The sequence below is a fragment of the Apostichopus japonicus genome, chromosome 20, assembly GCF_037975245.1.
Source record: "Apostichopus japonicus isolate 1M-3 chromosome 20, ASM3797524v1, whole genome shotgun sequence".
Classification (NCBI taxonomy): domain Eukaryota; kingdom Metazoa; phylum Echinodermata; class Holothuroidea; order Aspidochirotida; family Stichopodidae; genus Apostichopus; species Apostichopus japonicus.
In genome coordinates this window covers 1574087-1596293 of record NC_092580.1, presented here as the reverse complement: position 1 = coordinate 1596293, position 22207 = coordinate 1574087, and the positions used below count along the sequence as shown (strand labels likewise).

At 38.5% G+C, this 22207-nt stretch overlaps 1 protein-coding gene across 5 annotated transcripts in view; it reads right to left on the bottom strand.

Annotated features, from left to right (window-relative positions):
• Positions 1–20773, bottom strand: part of LOC139961022 (uncharacterized) — a 39646-nt gene extending 18873 nt beyond the window's left edge. For 3 of the 5 annotated variants that reach the window (XM_071959814.1, XM_071959815.1, XM_071959818.1), the window contains exons 1-11: positions 20668–20773; positions 18491–18579; positions 17687–17826; positions 16821–16881; positions 14764–14833; positions 6936–7030; positions 5043–5175; positions 4488–4722; positions 1937–2133; positions 1185–1368; positions 942–1027 (exon numbers count right to left, since the gene is read on the bottom strand). Coding sequence is in view for 1 of the 5 variants with exons in the window: in XM_071959819.1 (XP_071815920.1) it covers positions 1185–1187 (3 nt within the window). In the remaining 4 variants the exon portion in view is untranslated. The remainder of the gene's footprint in view (positions 1–941; positions 1028–1184; positions 1369–1936; positions 2134–4487; positions 4723–5042; positions 5176–6935; positions 7031–14763; positions 14834–16820; positions 16882–17686; positions 17827–18490; positions 18580–20667) is intronic. The other 2 variants (XM_071959817.1, XM_071959819.1) reach the window with 1 other exon arrangement.
• Positions 20774–22207: the final 1434 nt, after the last annotated feature.

The following is a 22207-nucleotide window of genomic DNA, read 5'->3' as shown; positions in this document are numbered from 1 at the left end:
ATGTTTATGTGACATTTATTCACAGAATCCTTATGATACCACTGTTTGGTTGAAAGATGGGCATCAAAAGGACACAGTACTGTTACACAGTATGTGAGGCTATTTTCAGATTCCTGCATATGTGTTAGGTGTGCACAGGAGTTCAATGATAGATGTGAGGTAATCATGTGAGATATCAATAACAATGCTTGCAAACTCATGATACAGATGCTGTTTAATAGGTGTAGGAAGGGATGCTGTTTAATAGGCATAGGTTCAAGGGATGCTGTTTACTAGGTGTAGGTTCAAGGGATGCTGTTTAATTGGTGTAGGTTCAAGGGATGCTGTTTAATAGGTGTAGGTTCAAGGGATGCTGTTTAATAGGTGTAGGTTCAAGGGATGCTGTTTAATAGGTGTAGGTTCAAGGGATGCTGTTTAATAGGTGTAGGTTCAAGGGATGCTGTTTAATAGGTGTAGGTTCAAGGGATGCTGTTTAATAGGTGTAGGTTCAAGGGATGCTGTTTAATAGGTGTAGGTTCAAGGGATGCTGTTTAATAGGTGTAGGTTCAAGGGATGCTGTTTAATAGGTGTAGGTTCAAGGGATGCTGTTTAATAGGTGTAGGTTCAAGGGATGCTGTTTAATAGGTGTAGGTTCAAGGGATGCTGTTTAATAGGTGTAGGTTCAAGGGATGCTGTTTAATAGGTGTAGGTTCAAGGGATGTTGTTTAATAGGTGTAGGTTCAAGGGATGTTGTTTAATAGGTGTAGGTTCAAGGGATGCTGTTTAATAGGTGTAGGTTCAAGGGATGCTGTTTAATAGGTGTAGGTTCAAAGGATGTTGTTCAATAGGTGTAGGTTCAAGGGATGCTGTTTAATAGGTGTAGGTTCAAGGGATGCTGTTTAATAGGTGTAGGTTCAAGGGATGTTGTTTAATAGGTGTAGGTTCAAGGGATTATGACTGACCTTGCATTGGTAACATAGATTTCTTCAAATGGGTTCAGTCCGATCTATCCCTTTCATAGACATTGCAGATTACATATTCAAATTACCTTCGGATAAACACAAGCAGTGCAGCATAAATCTATCGAGTGGTCAAGGTTGTAAATGGGGCACATTTTGACAATCTAAAGGAGAACATCAACTTTGAAACATTCTTATTTACATTCATTTACTATGATAGCCCCCAGCCCCTTTTATTACTCTTACCATGAAATGTAATCTGTCACCCTGTGCCAGCTTGGAGCAGTACCAGAAGTGATTAGTTTATGTTTCCAATCCAAGCACTCAGTGGTAGATTTATAGCTTTTCTACAAAGCCTCTGCAATTTTCTTCCCAACGTTGTTTGCTCCATGCCAAACACCAAAAGAGTGTGAAACTTCTGGTTCCTGATCTAGGCAATGAAAAAGGGGTTCACAGGTTGACAATGGTGTGGTTTTTGTTTGCGGCAATAAAGGCGAGGTCTCTTTGAATTTCAGTTACTGTTGACCATTTATCAAAGCTATTAAGGCCCCAAGTTTCATTAAAGATTCATTTTCTACAACAAGTGTATGCAATCTGATTAGAAAACTACACATTTGTCCTTCTGTGTTTTTAAAACATGATGTCCTATCAGCAAAAGAGTTACTTTAACCTCACACCATGACTGCTTCAATGATTTCTAGCCAATGTAACAAAGCAGAATCTGTATGCTCAGATAGGTCAGAGGAACATTCCAACTTCTATGCAATCACTATGTTACATATATACTAAAACAACTAATATCTACAAGTTTGTCATGTTTTTGGTCCATGTTTAGTCTCATTTCAGCTTGATATTTGTCAGAAAGTTCCACCTAGTCTTATATTTAAAGGTTTTTAGCCTGTTATGTACAATGATGATGAATCAGAAACTTTTCAAGGTCCCTCCCTAAACAAGAGTGCATAGCTATACAAATGTTAAATGTAGAATACCAAAGTTACTCATGTAAGCTTTACTCTGGGGATGTGCATCAGTCACAACCCTCCTGAACTTTCAAGCCATTCTTTGTTAAGATATCCATTGTCTCAATGAAAGCCTCTTTCTCCATAATTGGTGATTTAAGCTGCACTTGTCATTTATCAATCACAGACATGTTGAGGACGTCACTGGTTTTATAATCTGTCATTCATTCCATCACCTGACCAAAAAAAAAGAAGGGAAAATGAGATGATTTCAAGTAGCCTTAATAATAATAGTAATAATAATAATAATAACGTGGACTTATAACGTGCACAAACTCCACCAGCAGGTGCTGGAGGCGTAATACAATATCTTGAAAGCTGCAACTTAATTATACATAATCAAAACATAACTAAAAAAAATTAAATACTACAGCAAATAACATGAGGTAAACAGCAACACAGGCAATGCAATAAATGAACTGACAGGTTATGGAAATGCTTGTGACATATAAGTCTTCAGAGCTTTCTTGAACTGATTTACTGAAGAACAAGAATTAACCTGTGCGGGAAATGAGTTCCAGAGATGTGGGGCTGCGACAGAAACAGCCCTATCCCCCCCCCCACCCATGTACGTTTGGATCTCGGTTCACAGAGATGAGACGTATTTCTGGAATAGAGTGGATGAGGAGGTGTATATGGTGTAAGAAGAACATCTTTTTATTCTAATGCCAGATCATTTAGTGACTTGAACACAATGAGCAACCAATGTAACTCATACAAAACAGGATTTGTGTGGGATGAAGGTGACCAAGCATGCGTTTTGGATGCGCTGAAGACAAGCAATTTGGGGGAGGCTAAACAAAAGTGAGTTTCTCATGTCAAGCTGGGAGGTTATAAAACTGTGAACAATTTGTGAGTTTTAAGTATTTTTAAGTAACAAAATGACAAAACCCCTTAAAATATGAATACGAAAAAGAAAATGGACGCAGCTTGAATATTAATATAAAAATATAAATATATATATATTTATATATATATATATATATATATTATATATATATATATACATATATATATATATATATATATATATATATAAATATATATTTATATTTTTATATTAATATTCAAGCTGCGTCCATTTCCTTTTTCGTATATATTTTTTATATATATGTACTAAAGAAAAATTTTAAAAACAATATAGATTTACAGTGAAATTCCTAAAAAGAAAAAGTGAGTTTTAAGTAATTTCTTAAAAGTGGCTAATGTTTTGGCATCACAGATATTATTTAGCAGTGCATTCAATAGCTTGCCAGCAGCAAAGTTCAATTGTCTCTCGCTGTATGTAGCAGTCCTTACTCTGGGGACCACTAGTGTAAGGGAACTGGCCGATCTCAGTGTTCTGTTAGGCTTGTACACAGTTAGCAAATCAGGTAAGTATTGACGTGCTTGAAAATGAATGGATTTATATGCATGTACTAATAGTTTGAACTCGACACGACGGTGAACAGGCAGCCAGTGAAGATCTCTTAAGACAGGTGTGATGTGAGAGAAACGCAAAGTTCTGGTGATTATACGTGCCTCGGTGTTTTGGACACGTTGCAGCCTATTCAAAGTCGATTGTGGTGCACCAAAAAGCAGCGAGGTTGCAGAAATCAAGACACAAGGTTACTAGGCCATTCACAAGTGATTTGGTTGCATCGTCAGTTAAATAACGCCTTATGTGACCAATATTTCAAAGACTTGCGTATCCAGACCTACAAACACTCTTAATTTGTTGGGACATGTTCAGATGAGAGTCAAACATTACACCAAGATTTCTTACCGTTGGTGTTGGTTTGATATTAGAATCGCCGATATTTAATGAATGTTATTGACAGTTTTTGTTGCGCTTAGTGGAAAATAACATCACTTCCGTTTTGGCAGGGTTCAGCTTTAGCTTATTATTGTGCATCCAATTCTTAATATCAGCTAAGCATCCAGATACTAGATGCATTGCCTTCTTCTGTGCATCCCCATTGTCAGGTTTAAACGACACATACAACTGTGTGTCGTCAGCATAAAAGTGGTATTTTGATCGGTGATGTCGAATACGTTCACCCAACGGTGCTGTATACATACTATACATCTTAGGACCTAAAACTGAACCTTGAGGCACGTCTTGCTTCAAGATGACAGGTTCATAATGATGATCATTGGTGGTCACAACTTGTTTTGCGATAAATCGGGCATAATTAACGCGGTTACATATCCTTTGTCCAGGGATGATAAGAGGTTGCTCTGTACTTTAAGTAGTGCAGTCTCTGTTGAATCTCTTCACTCAGGCTTCTACCCAGGCTCTGAGGGAGCCACATGAAGTACTGAGACAAGCTTCTTCAGCTCATGATCTACAGGGTGGCCATCTCTGATTCATGGGATCTATGTATTTCACAATAAAACCATTGTTCAAACATCTGTTCTGTACTTTGTGGTTAGAACCAGAAGGAAGCCGATATAACAGCATTCTTTGCCACATTTCCATAGTAATGTGTATTGTAGAATAAAAGACATAAACACAAGAAACATATAAAAATATCATTGCACTACCTACCCATTAGACTGTCAGAGCAGTCACTACAGTTTTGTTTGTGGTCCTTACTGGTGATGTGCACATTTTTTTTGGTACAGGAATGACTCTCAACAGCTGCTGAATGCTCCCCAGGTAAGTTATGAAGGTTGGGTCTTCTTGAAACAGCATCAGCATCAAAACTAGTTTCCTCACCTCCTTCTGTTGCATCACTATAACTTTCTTCATCATCCAGGGCTGAGGTGCACCTTCAGGATGGCTTAGTATGAAAAGCAGTTGTTGTTAAAACACTCACTAAATGTAATTGAATATCAACTCTTCATCTTTCAAGCTTCAAATGACCTTTGATCACCGCCATTGTACTCAATGTGGTGCGCCTACATACTACATATGAAAAATTGAAATCTACAACACACAAAGATACAGTGGATGACATCTTTGGTTTTCTTGAAGGAAGATTTTGATTGGACAAAACCATGGTGGAACTGATTGTGCTTGTCTCATTTCTTAGGGCAACCCGTAGTTCAAACGGACCCACCCATAGTACAGTCTATAATATAATGTAAAAAACAATGGTACCTTTTATTGAGATCCTCACTGGTGTCTGAAGAGTGCTCTTCCTCCTCCCCATCCCAACTCGATTCTGAACATTCACTCCAACCCTTCTATGGGGTAGATGTAGTACACAATCTCCTCATACTCAAAACTGCTGCTGAAAAGACAAATCATGTTAATGATTGAGAATTCAAATTTGAGCCTGCCCCGATGGACTATAAGGGACTATAATTCTCAATTATCTACAAACATGGTGTTTGGACAAAGAGTTTCATCCCTGACAATGAAATGGCTTTTAACTCACACAAATGACCCTTAATGTGATTGGTTCATCCTGTGGCAGTTGATGACTTGTTGATGGCCCATCTGACTGGACTGATGACTTGTTGATGGCCCATCTGACTGGACTGATGACTTGTTGATGGCCCACCTGACTGGACTGATGACTTGTTGATGGCCCATCTGACTGGACTGATGACTTGTTGATGGCCCATCTGACTGGACTGATGACTTGTTGATGGCCCATCTGACTGGACTGATGACTTGTTGATGGCCCATCTGACTGGACTGATGACTTGTTGATGGCCCATCTGACTGGACTGATGACTTGTTGATGGCCCATCTGACTGGACTGATGACTTGTTGATGGCCCATCTGACTGGACTGATGACTTGTTGATGGCCCACTTGACTGGACTGATGACTTGTTGATGGCCCATCTGACTGGACTGATGACTTGTTGATGGCCCATCTGACTGGACTGATGACTTGTTGATGGCCCATCTGACTGGACTGATGACTTGTTGATGGCCCATCTGACTGGACTGATGACTTGTTGATGGCCCACCTGACTGGACTGATGACTTGTTGATGGCCCATCTGACTGGACTGATGACTTGTTGATGGCCCATCTGACTGGACTGATGACTTGTTGATGGCCCACCTGACTGGACTGATGACTTGTTGATGGCCCATCTGACTGGACTGATGACTTGTTGATGGCCCATCTGACTGGACTGATGACTTGTTGATGGCCCATCTGACTGGACTGATGACTTGTTGATGGCCCATCTGACTGGACTGATGACTTGTTGATGGCCCATCTGACTGGACTGATGACTTGTTGATGGCCCATCTGACTGGACTGATGACTTGTTGATGGCCCATCTGACTGGACTGATGACTTGTTGATGGCCCACTTGACTGGACTGATGACTTGTTGATGGCCCATCTGACTGGACTGATGACTTGTTGATGGCCCATCTGACTGGACTGATGACTTGTTGATGGCCCATCTGACTGGACTGATGACTTGTTGATGGCCCATCTGACTGGACTGATGACTTGTTGATGGCCCACCTGACTGGACTGATGACTTGTTGATGGCCCATCTGACTGGACTGATGACTTGTTGATGGCCCATCTGACTGGACTGATGACTTGTTGATGGCCCACCTGACTGGACTGATGACTTGTTGATGGCCCATCTGACTGGACTGATGACTTGTTGATGGCCCATCTGACTGGACTGATGACTTGTTGATGGCCCACCTGACTGGACTGGTGAACTATGTGGAGATAATACATCTTCAACATCACTGTTAAAGAAATGTTTCCGCAAATTCCCATGCAGTGTCTTTAAGAGTACTCATGTTTTCTGGTATGCAACATAATCTGGCCAATTGGATGGTCTTTGATGATAACACACAGGTTAGCATCAAGGGGATATTTCTTTGAAGACCAACTTCCTTTGAAAGATTGAAAATTATACCCACTACTGTGATGTTGTCAGATGTTGTAATAAGTATGTGGTAGTTAACATAATTGTTGTTAACATATTTAAACAAGAATGCATTCTCCACAAATGAGTAAGTGTAACAACATAAAATACTGGAATGCCTACATTAAACATCCTTACCTAACAGTTATGTCTTGATCCATTCTTTGTGAACCATATGCCCTGCTAAAGGTGTGGACATCAAAGGGCTGGGAGCTGCCTGACTGGACTCATACCTGATGAAGAGAGGAGAATCAATATATACCGGTAGAAAGTCAAAAGTTGTCATTCTGTCACAATCATGGAGGCCAATCCACTCTCGCGGCTATGAAACAAGTCTTTGCCCAGAGGTTGTCAAATTAATTAAAACAGAAATCCAAAACAGCTGCATGTGCAAGCATGAACTGCCCATATTTAACTAATAGTATGTCAGGAATGACATTGGTACAACAACCCTGGTACCAATGGCAATAAGCAATCAGTTATATTATATAAATATACTAACTTAGAATTCACATGAAAGTTTATATTAAGGGTTGATTGATCTCCCAACTGACCCGCAATTCGCGGGAATTAGACCCGCATTCTAACACCCAAACCCGCTGACCCTCACAAGCGTCCGAAAAAACCGCATTGTAATTGTCAAGTATACATAAAAAAAATTGCATCAAATCTTGACATAGCAACCATCATTTCTTTAGCATTTAGCATAATAGAGTATAAAACCTCCTTTACAGCATCATTTGAACCTCAAATTAGCCTATATTTCTTTTCATTGGGGCGAGCAGCGAACATTTTCATGCCACGGGAAAGAATGAATTATCACCTATTATACAACACCTAATTATATTCCGGCCATTTCGTCCCCGTTTTCGCGTAGTGGCGAACGTGCACTTTTGGCGAAATTGAGTTAAATATTGTTCTTACCTACTTCGAGGGTGAAGAATTGGTTGAGCCGGGTTAGAAGTTTTAAAACTGTCTATTTTTTTCGTTTTTTCTGACTCATTTTTGACGAATATCCACCTAAGACCCACTCTCGTTTTTACATACTGACGAATACTTTAGTCATCATTACAACCACTCAGTAACACTATTTGTCTAAGGTCCATGCATTTTTGCATATCGACGGATATTACCCTTTGGAACAAGCCGAACATAACAACCATGCCATACTGACTTGAGAACCAACTAACTGCCATTTGAAAACACCCAGGATTATGGGAAGGTAATATCTTTATTAGTTCACCTCGTCATTTAATTGATTAATACAGTATTCATATACTACGGAAGCGTAGAAGGGACATGGTGATGAAAGAGAAACAAACTCGTCAAAATGACAAAATTCGGAAAAAGACGTTTTGCCGAGTTTAACAACTCGTCAAAACGACAAAATTATTAAATTTGCCGAGATGCAACAAGTCGTCAAAATGACAAAATTTTGAAAATTGACGTTTTGCCGAGAAACAACAAGTCGTCAAAATGACAAAAATTTGAATCTCAACGTTTTGCCGAGATACAACAAGTCGTCAAACTGACAAAAATCTGAAAATTGACGTTTTGCCGAGATACAGCATGTCGTCAAAATGACAAAATATTGAAAATTGACGTTTTGCTGAGATACAACAAGTCGTCAAAATGAATAAAATCTGAATGTTAACGTTTAGCCGAAATATAACAAGTCGCCAAAATGAAAAAAAATCTGAAAATTGACGTTTTGTTGAGATACGACAACTCGTCAAAATGAGAACAATCTGAAAATTGACGTTTTGCCGAGATACAAATCGTCAAATCGTTACAAATGTAACATCTCCCTAAAGAAGTACGGTTTCTCTTAGCTGTTGGCGGCTTTGCTCATCACGAGCATTACTCTAGCCTAACTTAAAACTACCTTTTTCTAGCTAAGTAATACCTAGTTACATAATTGAAGGTCACATACTTTTACATGAAACTTTGGAAGGTACTAGCATAGTTTATACAAAGGACGAGGAGGGGGGGGGGGCGTTTAGACCGAATTACTAGAAAATCTGTATAGCAACCTTTAATACTGTCTTGCCAAATGCTTCAAATGAAGGATCTTTTACGATTTATCAAAGAAACATGGCTTAGTCATTGGCTGACACAATTTCTTCAAGGATGGCCCAGACAAGTAAGGTTGGATAAAGGGTTATCGGAAATATTGGAAATAAAGGTTGGTGTGCCTTGGGGTGGGAGGGGGGGTCCATTATATGCTATATTATTTACTATATATACTGATGAAATTAGGTCAAACTCACACATTTCTATAACAAAATATGCCGATGATACTGCTGTATCATGTACAATTCATAAGAGCTCTGTTGAAACTGACCAATGAAATTTTCAGTGTTCTGTAAATGACATAGTTCCAACATGTGACCGCAAGACTTTATTGCGTAACTCCCCCCCCCAAAAAAAAAAAAAAAAATAAGGGAAATTTGTTTTTGAAAATAAACCATAAAACATGAAGGTCTCATTCTATCAAGGTCGCAACGTATTATTATTATTATTATTGAGGGATCTGATGTGGCTAGAACCTCCAAAACTGAGTACTGTGAGTATACAGTGACGACAGTTTGACCTTTTCTTGCAAAGCATTAAGGTATTAGAAAAGTATATTATATAGTATCTAGTGTGGCTTACGTTGTGTCTTTATTTAACCAAAATGCTAAGGAAAATGTTTTCAATACTATTATTCTACCCTGGCACATGTGATCTATACAGTGCCTGCCTGGTACCATTTTATATTGCAAAAAAAAAAGCAAAGAAAAGAAGAATGAAGTTTCTTAAATACACATCATCTATATTAATTTAGAATACAATATACTTTTAGAAAAAGTAAATGCTGCTGCAAGACCTGAGTTTACAAGAATGGCTAATAAGATTTACAGTGATCAGAATAAACCTTTGTATACTGTACTGAAAACTCTCCTGCACAAATCGAGCAGAAATCTAAAAAATCCACACAAAATACCGAACGTAAGTTTACAGCAACTCATTTATTTACCGTGCTGCTTTATACATTCCATTCGAGCACTTAGAATGTTTGTTATAGTTTGTTTGTTATATCGTTTTATGTATTAACTTTTGTATGTGTAGATGCATTTTTTATGATATCCTATCATCTTGACATTTTCTCCCTTTTTATATTAGTTATTCTTGGACTGTTTGGTATCCTATCATATTAAAAAAAAAACTTTTATATGAGTTATTCTTCTTGTTGAGGTGTTATATGACTCCTCTCTATAATTTTTATATGTATACTGGAAGGAAATAAAAAGAAGGAACAACATACTACAGTACATCTTGGAAACACTTGAACAATGGCACAGTTATTTCCTTCTTTAAATCTGAGGATTCACACGAGGTTGGGTTGGATATTATGAATGTGCCTGTGAGCGTAATAAAATTTCACATTCCGTTTAAGGGGATAGTATAGTGGAATAGCTTTCCAAAGCGTTTGAAGGATACTTAGTAACTATCGTCAGAGACATTTCACGTAATACACTAACTTGAAAATGAAGAATTGCACACAATTTTCCGTAGTCTGTGTGCTTTATAAGAGTTCCGACTTAACAGATTACGCCACTGGAACTATTATTTTTGCAACTGCATGTGTTCACATTTCATCATATACCTTGTCTATTTTATACATTATAGAAAATGGTGGGGGTTCTTTAAAATAAATAGGACCAATATATAACCCTTTCAGCAGCCGGCTCTCCTTGCCCTCCCTACCTCAACATCTCTCTATCCGACACCCTACATTTCACCCAAGCAACACATACTAAAACACTTACCTCCGCCCATAACCCATACAAATTCCTTGTCTATTTTATACATTGCAACAAAACGTGGGCGTTCTTTTTAAATTAATAAGACCAATATACCACCATTTCAAAAGCCGGCTCTCCTTGCCCTATATACCACCTCCCCTCGTCATATCCGACTCCATCCATGTCACTCAAGAAAAACATACTAAAACACGTATGTTGATACCTGCGTATAACCCATTCCTTGTCTATTTTATACATTAAAGTAAACCGTGGACATTCTTTTTAAAATTAATAAGACCAATGTACCACCCCTTCGATTATTTTCTTCTATCGTAAGGTTAATCCACCTAACCCCCCCCCCTTCCTCTCCCCATGTGACAGTGAACATTCACGGTGTACCCTATGGCTACTACACACAAAAGTGACGAATACAAGTCTGTGACAGGACGAAACCTCAAAATTTAGTTCTAGCACAGTGATCAATGTGTGGCGAATGTCTAAAATTAACTGAAAATGACATGACATAACGACGAAAATGTTTACACTAAAATTACTACTATGTAAGAAATTTCAGCAACAAACATGAGAACTCAAAGTTCTATTTGTTATATTTAAAATATTGACAACTTTCAGTAAAAAAGATCCTCTTTTAGTTACGCTATACTAAAGTCAAAATATGAAAATCTTTAGAGCGCGTTTTCTCAAAACTCACATTTTGAACATTCGTCACTACGCCAGAACGGGGACGATTTGATTGGTCAATTGCTCGTCGATTGCATGCAAAATCCGCTCTATTGCACGCTATGATGATAGAACCATGCGTTATACTTTTTTGGTAGCACTTTTTTCAATGGTAAGAGAGCAGAGAAACCTGTCTGTTCAAAACAATCTGTTGCATGAGTGCATTTTACATCCAATTATATCCAAATTTGAAGGTGTTGTATAAAACAAATAATGAATGGTAATTTGTTCCATTCAACGAGGTGCAAATTTGTTCCTTTCAACTCATGAAATATTTGCACTATTGCACTCATAACCATTCATTTTTTGTATACTATTCAATTTATTGATGTTACACACAAAAAAATGCATATTTCTCAGAAAATTTTGGGTGACAAAAGCCTTTCTAAGTGCCACCATTTTACATGTAGGCATCACCAGGATTCCAAAAAAAATTCAAAAGGGGAGGGGGACACCCCCTCCCCTTATACCCCTCCCCCAGGACGGCGATTCGTGGCATGGACCAGCATTTGCCTTCTCAAGAGTTGGGAGCTATGTAAATGTATGAGCATGAGGATTTACAGTTTAACACCATTTTGCAGTTACAGGCTGGTTGTAAGAAATTTATAACCTATGAGAAATCAAATTTCTTGAGAAAGATGATCTCAACTTTGTTTTATAATATTTTAGAAAATTACACCTGGGAAACATTTTTTTTAGAAGTAAATTAACATCACCATTGTACACTTTTGTCGCACCAAGTTGCATCTGAGGGCATTCAGAAATAGAAAATTTTCCACCCCTCCCCTTAGACCCCTCCCCCATATCACTCTAATGCCACTTTGGCCCCTCCCAAACAATGGCCCTGGATCCGCCAGTGAATACAATAGGCCTAGCGATGGATACACGGGCCAACAATGTTCAAGTTGTCAAAAAAAAAATAATCGAGGTGTGATAGACCCATAGGAAAGGGGGGTAGCTGGCATAGAATTTGTGCATGGCTTCAGCTAAGAAATTTTGTGAATTACTTCTGTGTGAAAGTTAATATTCTGGAAGGAGATCTGAAAAATGTGATATGTTTGTAATCAGCGTTCCGTACAAACTTGAGTAGATTTGACCCCCCCATCCCCAGCCCCACCCAAACACTCCTACCATATCTTTTGTAGGTGTACTTAATGGACATGATTAGCCATTCAGTAGTTTAGTTAGCCACACCCTGCACTATGATTAAGAATCACAAAAGTGTCAGTCACCTCATGACTCTATCATGCCAGACTCTACCAGATGTAGAGTACTTTGATTTATAGATGAGATGAAATCACAACATGTAGTCAAACATTTAGACATGCGCAGTTGATGTAGACCAGTGCATTAAGGATTAATTAGGTGTCTCCATTAATTAGTAATCAAACATCTTTTAGACATGCACCATTGATGTAGACCAGTGCATCAAGGATTAATTAGGTGTCTCCATTAATTAGTAATCAAACATCTTTAAGACATGCATCATTGATGTAGACCAGTGCATTAATGATTAATTAGAAGTCTCCATTTAATAATTAGCAGTCAAACATCTTTTAGACATGCACCGTTGATGTAGACCAGTGCATTAAGGATTAATTAGGTGTCTCCATTAATTAGTAACCAAACATCTTTTAGACATGCACCATTGATGTAGACCAGTGCATTAAGGATTAATTAGGAGTCTCCATTAATTAGTAGTCAAACATCTTTAAGACATGCACCATTGATGTAGACCAGTGCATTAAGGATTAATTAGGTGTCTCCATTAATTAGTAATCAAACATCTTTAAGACATGCACCATTGATGTAGACCAGTGCATTAAGGATTAATTAGTTGTCTCCATTAATTAGTAGTCAAACATCTTTTGGACATGCACCGTTGATGTAGACCAGTGCATCAAGGATTAATTAGGTGTCTCCATTAATTAGTAATCAAACATCTTTTAGACATGCACCATTGATGTAGACCAGTGCATTAAGGATTAATTAGGAGTCTCCATTAATTAGTAGTCAAACATCTTTTAGACATGCACCGTTGATGTAGACCAGTGCATTAAGGATTAATTAGGTGTCTCCATTAATTAGTTATCAACCATCTTTTAGACATGCACCGTTGATGTAGATCAGTGCATTAAGGATTAATTAGGTGTCTCCATAGTCAAACATCTTTTGGACATGCACCGTTGATGTAGACCAGTGCATCAAGGATTAATTAGGTGTCTCCATTAATTAGTAATCAAACATCTTTAAGACATGCACCGTTGATGTAGACCAGTGCATTAAGGATTAATTAGTTGTCTCCATTAATTAGTAGTCAAACATCTTTTGGACATGCACCGTTGATGTAGACCAGTGCATCAAGGATTAATTAGGTGTCTCCATTAATTAGTAATCAAACATCTTTTAGACATGCACCATTGATGTAGACCAGTGCATTAAGGATTAATTAGGTGTCTCCATAGTCAAACATCTTTTGGACATGCACCGTTGATGTAGACCAGTGCATCAAGGATTAATTAGGTGTCTCCATTAATTAGTAATCAAACATCTTTAAGACATGCACCATTGATGTAGACCAGTGCATTAAGGATTAATTAGGTGTCTCCATTAATTAGTAGTCAAACATCTTTTGGACATGCACCGTTGATGTAGACCAGTGCATCAAGGATTAATTAGGTGTCTCCATTAATTAGTAATCAAACATCTTTTAGACATGCACCATTGATGTAGACCAGTGCATTAAGGATTCATTAGGAGTCCTCATTAATTAGTAGTCAAACATCTTTTAGACAAGCACTGTTGATGTAGACCAGTGCATTAAGGATTCATTAGGAGTCCTCATTAATTAGTAGTCAAACATCTTTTGGACATGCACCGTTGATGTAGACCAGTGCATTAAGGATTAATTAGGAGTCCCATTAATTAGTAGTCAAACATCTTTTAGACATGCACCATTGATGTAGACCAGTGCATCAAGGATTAATTAGGTGTCTCCATTAATTAGTAGTCAAACATCTTTTAGACATGCACCGTTGATGTAGACCAGTTCATCAAGGATTAATTAGGTGTCTCCATTAATTAGTAATCAAACATCTTTTAGATATGCACCGTTGATGTAGACCAGTGCATTAAGGATTCATTAGGAGTCCTCATTAATTAGTAGTCAAACATCTTTTAGACAAGCACTGTTGATGTAGACCAGTGCATTAAGGATTCATTAGGAGTCCTCATTACTTAGTAGTCAAACATCTTTTAGACATGCACCGTTGATGTAGACCAGTGCATTAAGGATTAATTAGGAGTCCTCATTAATTAGTAGTCAAACATCTTACACTTAAATCCTGGGTATTGGCAGTTTTATTTACTCATATCTGGACTAGGAAACTTCAAGAGTTATTGCATCTACTTATTTAATAATACTTAATAATACTTACTTGTCAGCAGAATTCACAGAAATCACTGATGAAGATGTGGTTGCATGGCCCTGGCATCTGGTTTGCTTAGCTGTCAATTTAAAGATATTTAAATTAGTCATATGATGGATCTCAAACATCACAGCCCCTTAATAAGCCCACAGATATTGACAATCATTATTTACACAACTTAAAGTGAGATGGTTTCTTCTTTGTTTAATATTCTATAATGTTCTGTATTGCAATTGCTACATTATGTTCAATTTGAACGGGAAAATGTGAATTAATGAGGAAATAATTCACAGATCATGTCAAGGTTTATGCAATGCTACCTCTGTTGACCTTGAGCAATAGTACATCAATGCCTTTCACACTCTTTAGCAATATACTCCTCCAAAACATTCTCCTATATGTCTCCTGACCCTCGTAATAGGCCTTTACATATACACTTTACTTTTTTCTCTGCATCAGTAATGGTTTGGCCTTGTCATTGCCTGTTTTCTAACTCTACTTCTAAAATTTGACCATTATAAGCTACTGTTGTAAATTTCCTTAAACATTTTATTCTCAATTAATTTAATAAGACTGCAGCTTGTTTCCTATATGCCACCCTATGAATGTTATATGTATGATATTGTGTAAAGAAATTGCTGTCTTGTAATTTTAATTTTCTTATGTTCAATCTAGGAAGAGGAAGAAGAAAGGTGGTAATATGAATTTGTTAGGAGGTGGTGAGCCAAATGTCTATTGAAGAATATAGTGCCACATCTACAGTTGCTGCTCAACCACTATATATGGCTACAGAGAACATGCATAACTCACATTTGATAATTTAAATTATGTTTGAGCACTGCTAATAACATTAATGAAACCATTATATCTATCCATATGATCCAACCATGGATGGACTCGTCTGGACTTAAACTTAATTCAGAGTTCAGGGATCCCCAGTGTTAGACAATACCGGGTCAAAGACATACTGGATTCTGGTCTCAGTCTCGACTCAAGTACTACAGTACTGCAAAATAGTGTTACACGATAATCAGAACAGCTGTTTCAATATATTCCACTATGATGATTACATTTAACACAAACATTTTATAGAATCTGTCCCAGTTCTCCTAACATCAATACTGTTTATTCACATCCACTTTTACAAGGCTCAGGTCACGTTGGATTGGTCTTAGATAGATACGTGCCTTTCCACAGATTGACTTCATTGGCTGTGTACCCCTTGCTGGATATGGAATAGCATCCAGCACTTTGTTGGGAGTATTAGCTTTCAGGTATTCAAAGCCTCCACCAACTCTTAGTTTTAGATAGGCATGTAACACCTTCTCCTATTGTAAAGCTGTGTACTACTTCTTTCACAATGACCTTTAAATAAATTTCAAACGGGTGTATCTCAGAACTTGACATAACCAGCACCACGGTTGGTAACTTCCCCAGTGCAACTTGCAACTAAAATCTTACTAAGCCAATCGAACAAGTGTTCACTTTACATATTTGATGCATACTAGCCCAGGGTTAGCCGATTCCTGATATTTGCTATTGACCATTCTATCAACTAGGATTCAACGCTCCCTCAACCCCCAACAAAGAGACACTATGAACAAAATTCTTTCTGAGAGTCAAAGTAAACACCCTGGGGATGGGGCCAGATCTTTCCATGAATAAACATTATTTTAATACTGACCATTCGACCTGTTAGGAGATGATCTAGAAGTCAGGAAGTTGTTCTATCTGACTAAAAATGAGCCAAGATTACTTGTTGTAGACATTTAACCAACGATGAAAGGTAAACTATCACCACCTTTCATACAGAACCATTCAGTGCTTTGTTTTCCATGTGTGTTCCTTTTCCAGGTCTGAAAACTTACAACAAATAACTTTTTGACTTTTGACTGAGAAAATACCAAATGCTGTCCATAATTTGAAATTATATAGATCTACCAGTATACTAGACAATAACTGTAATAACTCATTTCTTGACCAACATAAATACAATTTGCTGATATGATTAGTTTTGATTTCACAGAGCTATATATATATAGTTTCTATCTAGGATGGATACTAACCTTCATCAGATGACTGTAAGGCTATGGATGTGTTCTTCAGCAGCCATGCTGGTAATCAAAACTGTGAACAAAATAGAAAAAGTTATGATATAAAAGTTGTTAAAGGCAAGTGGAATGCTGCCCAAGAACTTATAGGAGGAAATGAGTGTCTCATACATGCATAGAGAGGAAATAATCATATAATGTATGTGTGGGTGATGGGATGGTGAGGGTGATGGGTTGGTGAGGGTGATGGGTTGGTGAGGGTGATCGGTTGGTGAGGGTGATGGGATGGTGAGGGTGATGGGATGGTGAGGGTGATGGGATAGTGATGGGTTGGTGAGGGTGATGGGTTGGTGAGGGTGATGGGTTGGTGAGTGTGATGGGTTGGTGAGGGTGATGGGATGGTGAGGGTGATGGGATGGTGAGGGTGATGGGATGGTGAGGGTGATGGGTTGGTGAGGGTGATGGGTTGGTGAGTGTGATGGGATGGTGAGGGTGATGGGTTGGTGAGGGTGATGGGATGGTGAGGGTGATGGGATAGTGATGGGTTGGTGAGGGTGATGGGTTGGTGAGGGTGATGGGTTGGTGAGTGTGATGGGTTGGTGAGGGTGATGGGTTGGTGAGGGTGATGGGATGGTGAGGGTGATGGGATGGTGAGGGTGATAGGATGGTGATGGGATGGTGAGGGTGATGGTTTGGTGAGGGTGATGGGTTGGTGAGGGTGATGGGTTGGTGAGGGTGATGGTTTGGTGAGGGTGATGGTTTGGTGAGGGTGATGGGTTGGTGAGGGTGATGGGATGGTGAGGGTGAAGGGTTGGTGAGGGTGATGGGTTGGTGAGGGTGATGGGTTGGTGAGGGTGATGGGAAAGATTGGAATCACTGACCACTGATGGTATGCTGCAACCTGGACTGGTCAATTAAAACTCAGCCATGATACGGCAGAGACGAAGGTACCATCTTGGACTGGACAAGCTTTTTGTGGCAGAGGTCCAATTGAGATTCACCAGGGGCTGTACCAGGGTGCCTGTGGAGGTATTAAAAATGGTAAAAGAAGTAAAGTCTATCTTGTAGCATTAGAGAGACCACATGTGCAACCCAGGTTCTTATGAGGACTGAGCAACAGCCCACAACTCAAACTTGAAGCTCAGAATTCATAAAAGTTAGCTTGGACAAAGGACTTAATGTAACAAGAAACAAATTTACTCAATCAATCTCCATCATCAAGCTCAAAAAAACTGTAGATACATTTTTCATCTTGCGACCCACTGAAAAATTTCATGACCCACCTTTGGGTCATGCCCCATGGTTTGCGAACTAGATTTACACCCAACTTTGGATCAGCCAAGTAAGGCCCATAATTAAGATGACCCTGTGACTCAGTCACCAATATCTAAAATTTCTCCCTCTGCTGTTCCATTTATCCATACTGTGAATATAAATCCTTTCAAATTCCCTTGATGAACCGGTAACAGAACAGAGACAGTACAATTAATTTCTGTTAAATGTTTTTAAAATCTATAATAATGATTTTCATTGCAATTGTACTTCTGTTAACATTTTCAGATCTGTTTTTTGTTTGCTCTGGTTTTAAGTTAATACTTGAGATCCAGATATGAATTTTTGTTGGTAAAAGTGTCAAATGTTTTGTAATCTTCTTCCATGGTAACAGGACAATTGAAGTCACTTACCTAGTTAATCATGATGTAAGCCCTTGATGGCTGTGGAATTGAGAAACAATGAACTGGATAGCTGTCCGATAAAGCATTAAGCCAGAGTACTGAAAAGAGAGTAAAAAAAAATAGTTAGGACTCATAGAGGGAGAATGGATTATTCTTTCAAACAATCAAATTATGCCTATTACCAAGTAGTAAGGTACTGTACGTGATTTTCTTGAATGATTCATTTTTGATCTGCGTGTGTAAGCCATCATTTTAACAAAAACAACACTAACAACGACAATGATGTCATCCTCATCCCAGTGATGGAAAAAGGTAAAATACCTTATATTAACAAGAAAGAGTAATAACTGTTTTGTTGTTTTGATTATAAACTATCATTATTTTGATCATTGCAATTACTTTTATAATTTGGATTATTTTATCATAAGCAAATCTGTAAACATATTTTTACAATGTTAGCACTACATTTTTCCCTGTGTATGACAAGGTCATAGGGAATTCTTCATGATATTATAATAATCTCATTAGCTGTTCATACAGCAATCATTAAGATACTTATTTTAGCCCTGTTACCTGTTGTATTTGTTCCATGGTTATGGGGTAGCATGGTGTTAATGGGTCCGGATAATGTATCCAGTGCATTATAGAATATTGTCCATGTTGACATTTGAGTAGAACCATAGCCATATTTAGGTTATGGACTTTGGAGGGAGGGAGGAAGTAAAGCTTGTTTTGACACAAGAGTATTCTTCTTGGCTTGCCCCATGCACCTTTGGCCAGAACCACTTTTACTGTAGGTGGCCCCATTTGGCTTGGAATACAGAGAATAGACAAGTCTATTTAGCTTATTTAGTAAATGTTACCTGCTATGCAAGACAATAACAACACTGCTGATAATACCACACATATTTCTCAGTCCGACTATGCAAGACAATAACAACACTGCTGATAATACCACACATATTTCTCAGTCTCTTTGAAACATGGTCACTCCTCACACTGAGCCTAATCCAGTGACACACATCTCCAAAATAGGATGGTACCCTCCCCACAGTAACACATAAACCTCGTAAAGCATATATACTCCTCCACCTCACATTGACCCTCCACAAACAATTCCCACACATGATCTCATTAAATATAATCATCCACATCACATCAGTTCTGCTCCATATAATAGGCCACAGTTTGAAAATCTTGAAATCCTTGATACTGTATGAGTTATTTAGGACCAAACTTTTTTTACAAAGGACGAAACATATTATGTTCATCAGTAAAACTTCTTTCCACCGACCATCACAATAACCAGTTGTTTTCTCACTAACAAGATCACAGAGGCCATGGCATGAACCACTAACTGTGCATAAACTTCCCTACTACCCTGCATGAATCGTCAGTGAGATCTTGAAGTGGGAACCCTCACAGAAAGAAGGAAAAGGGCCAGGCTTATGCTCTTTTACCAAATTATAGGCCTAATTGCAGTCCTAAACGAGACTAATCCCTTCTTGAAACCAGGGAGGCGTGGCCGCTGTACACAAATTCCACATAATCATCGTGCTTTTCAGTATAGATTCTATTCTAGGACTATAAAAGACTGGAATACACAATCCTTGGCCGTTAAAGAGAGCCGTAGTCTTGAGGTGTTTAAGACAAGATTGCCTATGCATTATTATTAGCACTGCTGCGCTGTGCACCAACATCCTCGTTGTGATACCCGAGAGGGGTTTTAACGAGTATCTAATAGAAGCAGAAGCAGGAGAAGTTAATAGTACGTACTATTTTTTAAGAAAAGTTACCCAGGAAAGAACCTGGGCAAAAACACCAAACGACTGATCCGCTCTTATAAGTTACCCCCAGTCCCATTGAATCGAGACTGTGTGACCATCATCAGGTGTGTATCACGATTCCCCTCGAAAGGGAACAGATACTGCACATGATCAAAAGGAAGAGTTTATAGTACGTACATGCTTAAAAAGTTAGGATCTGGGCCTAACTGTAATTTATAACACATTTATTAATGTGTAACGCAGGCCTAGCGTTAACTTAAACCTATATGTTATGCAGTGTGCTAATAATACGCACTAGGCCTAGGCCTAGTTTTTCACTTCAGCTATTGTTTTCTTCAAGTAACGTAAATAACATTTTTCTTTCTTGAATTCTCTGATAACATCGTTGGCAACACTCACCGTAGCTTGTTTCCGAGATTAAAACACTGGTTCAAACCCATCAACAAATTGCATAGAATAAAGGGAAGTATAACACCGGGTATTTAGAGAGGGTTTCCAATGGGGGGGCAGGGGGCGAATCTGATTGGTCGAGAGGTGACACGCCCTGACACGGCCGCATATGAAAGTTATAAAACAGAAACTTTTTGCAATGTGAGCAGACGACACTGCCATATATATACACACACATATTTAGTATCAAACGTGCGATAGGCCTTAGGCTAACAATGGTTTTGTTTTATTTTAAAGGAAACAGATCATGGGGCCAGTCATACGCGTACGGGACCAATTCGGTTTGGGGGGGGGGGCAGAAACTTTTGTGCCCGAAAGTTCCCGTGACACACTATCTAAGCGGAGCGCCACCATTAGTTGGCGCGTAGCGTACAAGAATTTTTGTTGGCAAAATATGACTCTCAGATTGCCGGAAATGGCACTTCTGAGGCCTTGCAAGTTGCATCTAAACATTCTTTATTTAATAATCTCACGTTTAGAAATTTACACTTCCCCAAAAATTTGGTAAATTAGAAGAAGAAAAAATGGTAAAATCACTTTGAAGGGGAAAAATACGACAGTATATTTTTTAAGCTCCTATTTAGTTACGGTATTTATTATTTTAACACAATACTCAGCTACCTCCAGAAAAACATACATTGTAGGCGGGAAAATGTCGCTGTGTCGGGTGAGACTGCAATTTGTCTCACAAAAAAGTATAAAAAATAACAAAGAATATGATAAACCTGTACTTTTAGGCTTGTAGGCACCCCCCCCCCCCACCATCCATGAAAAAGAAAATGTTTCTTATATACACTCATGTCGGGGGTGTCCAGGTATACAGTTGACTTGTTAGAAAAAAATGCTTATTGCGGTTTTTCACTTCAGAGACTGCTCATCTCCATGCATGCTTGTCACCACGATTGTGAGCGGCGTTCCCTGTTAATAATTTTGGGCGATAGTGCAAAAAGCGTGGCCAGATGAGCTGCGCTTACGGTGGAGTTACACGTAAATATTCGGGCATCATGATGCTAAATAAAGAAAATCATTAGGCCTGTATTAATATTAATGTCACAAAACAAATAACACAGAACGCTCTCCACGGAAATGTCGGGCAAAAATATGAAAAAGATTCGGGCAAGCTACTGCATATTTATATATATATTTTTTTTCTCCTCTTAGGCTGCCCGAATTTTTCAGGACTTTTTGCCCGAATTTCTTGTCCTCTGGAAATTTTGGGGGCAATCTGCCCCCTGCCCCCCCCCCCCCCGCCTCGTACGCCTATGGGGCTAGTAAGGGAAGAAATACCTGATTTTAAATATGTTCAATGTGTATTCAAATATGGTGACCATGATTGTCAGTGCTTATAAGTCTTTGCTCATTCTATGAGATTCTTTAGTATAAGTTCATTCCTTTAGATTTAATGTGTATAGTTCTTTAAACTCTACTTTCTCTGTCCACATCTCAGAGTGCATCCACATTTTCAATTTCTATTGTTGTTTGAAGGCCA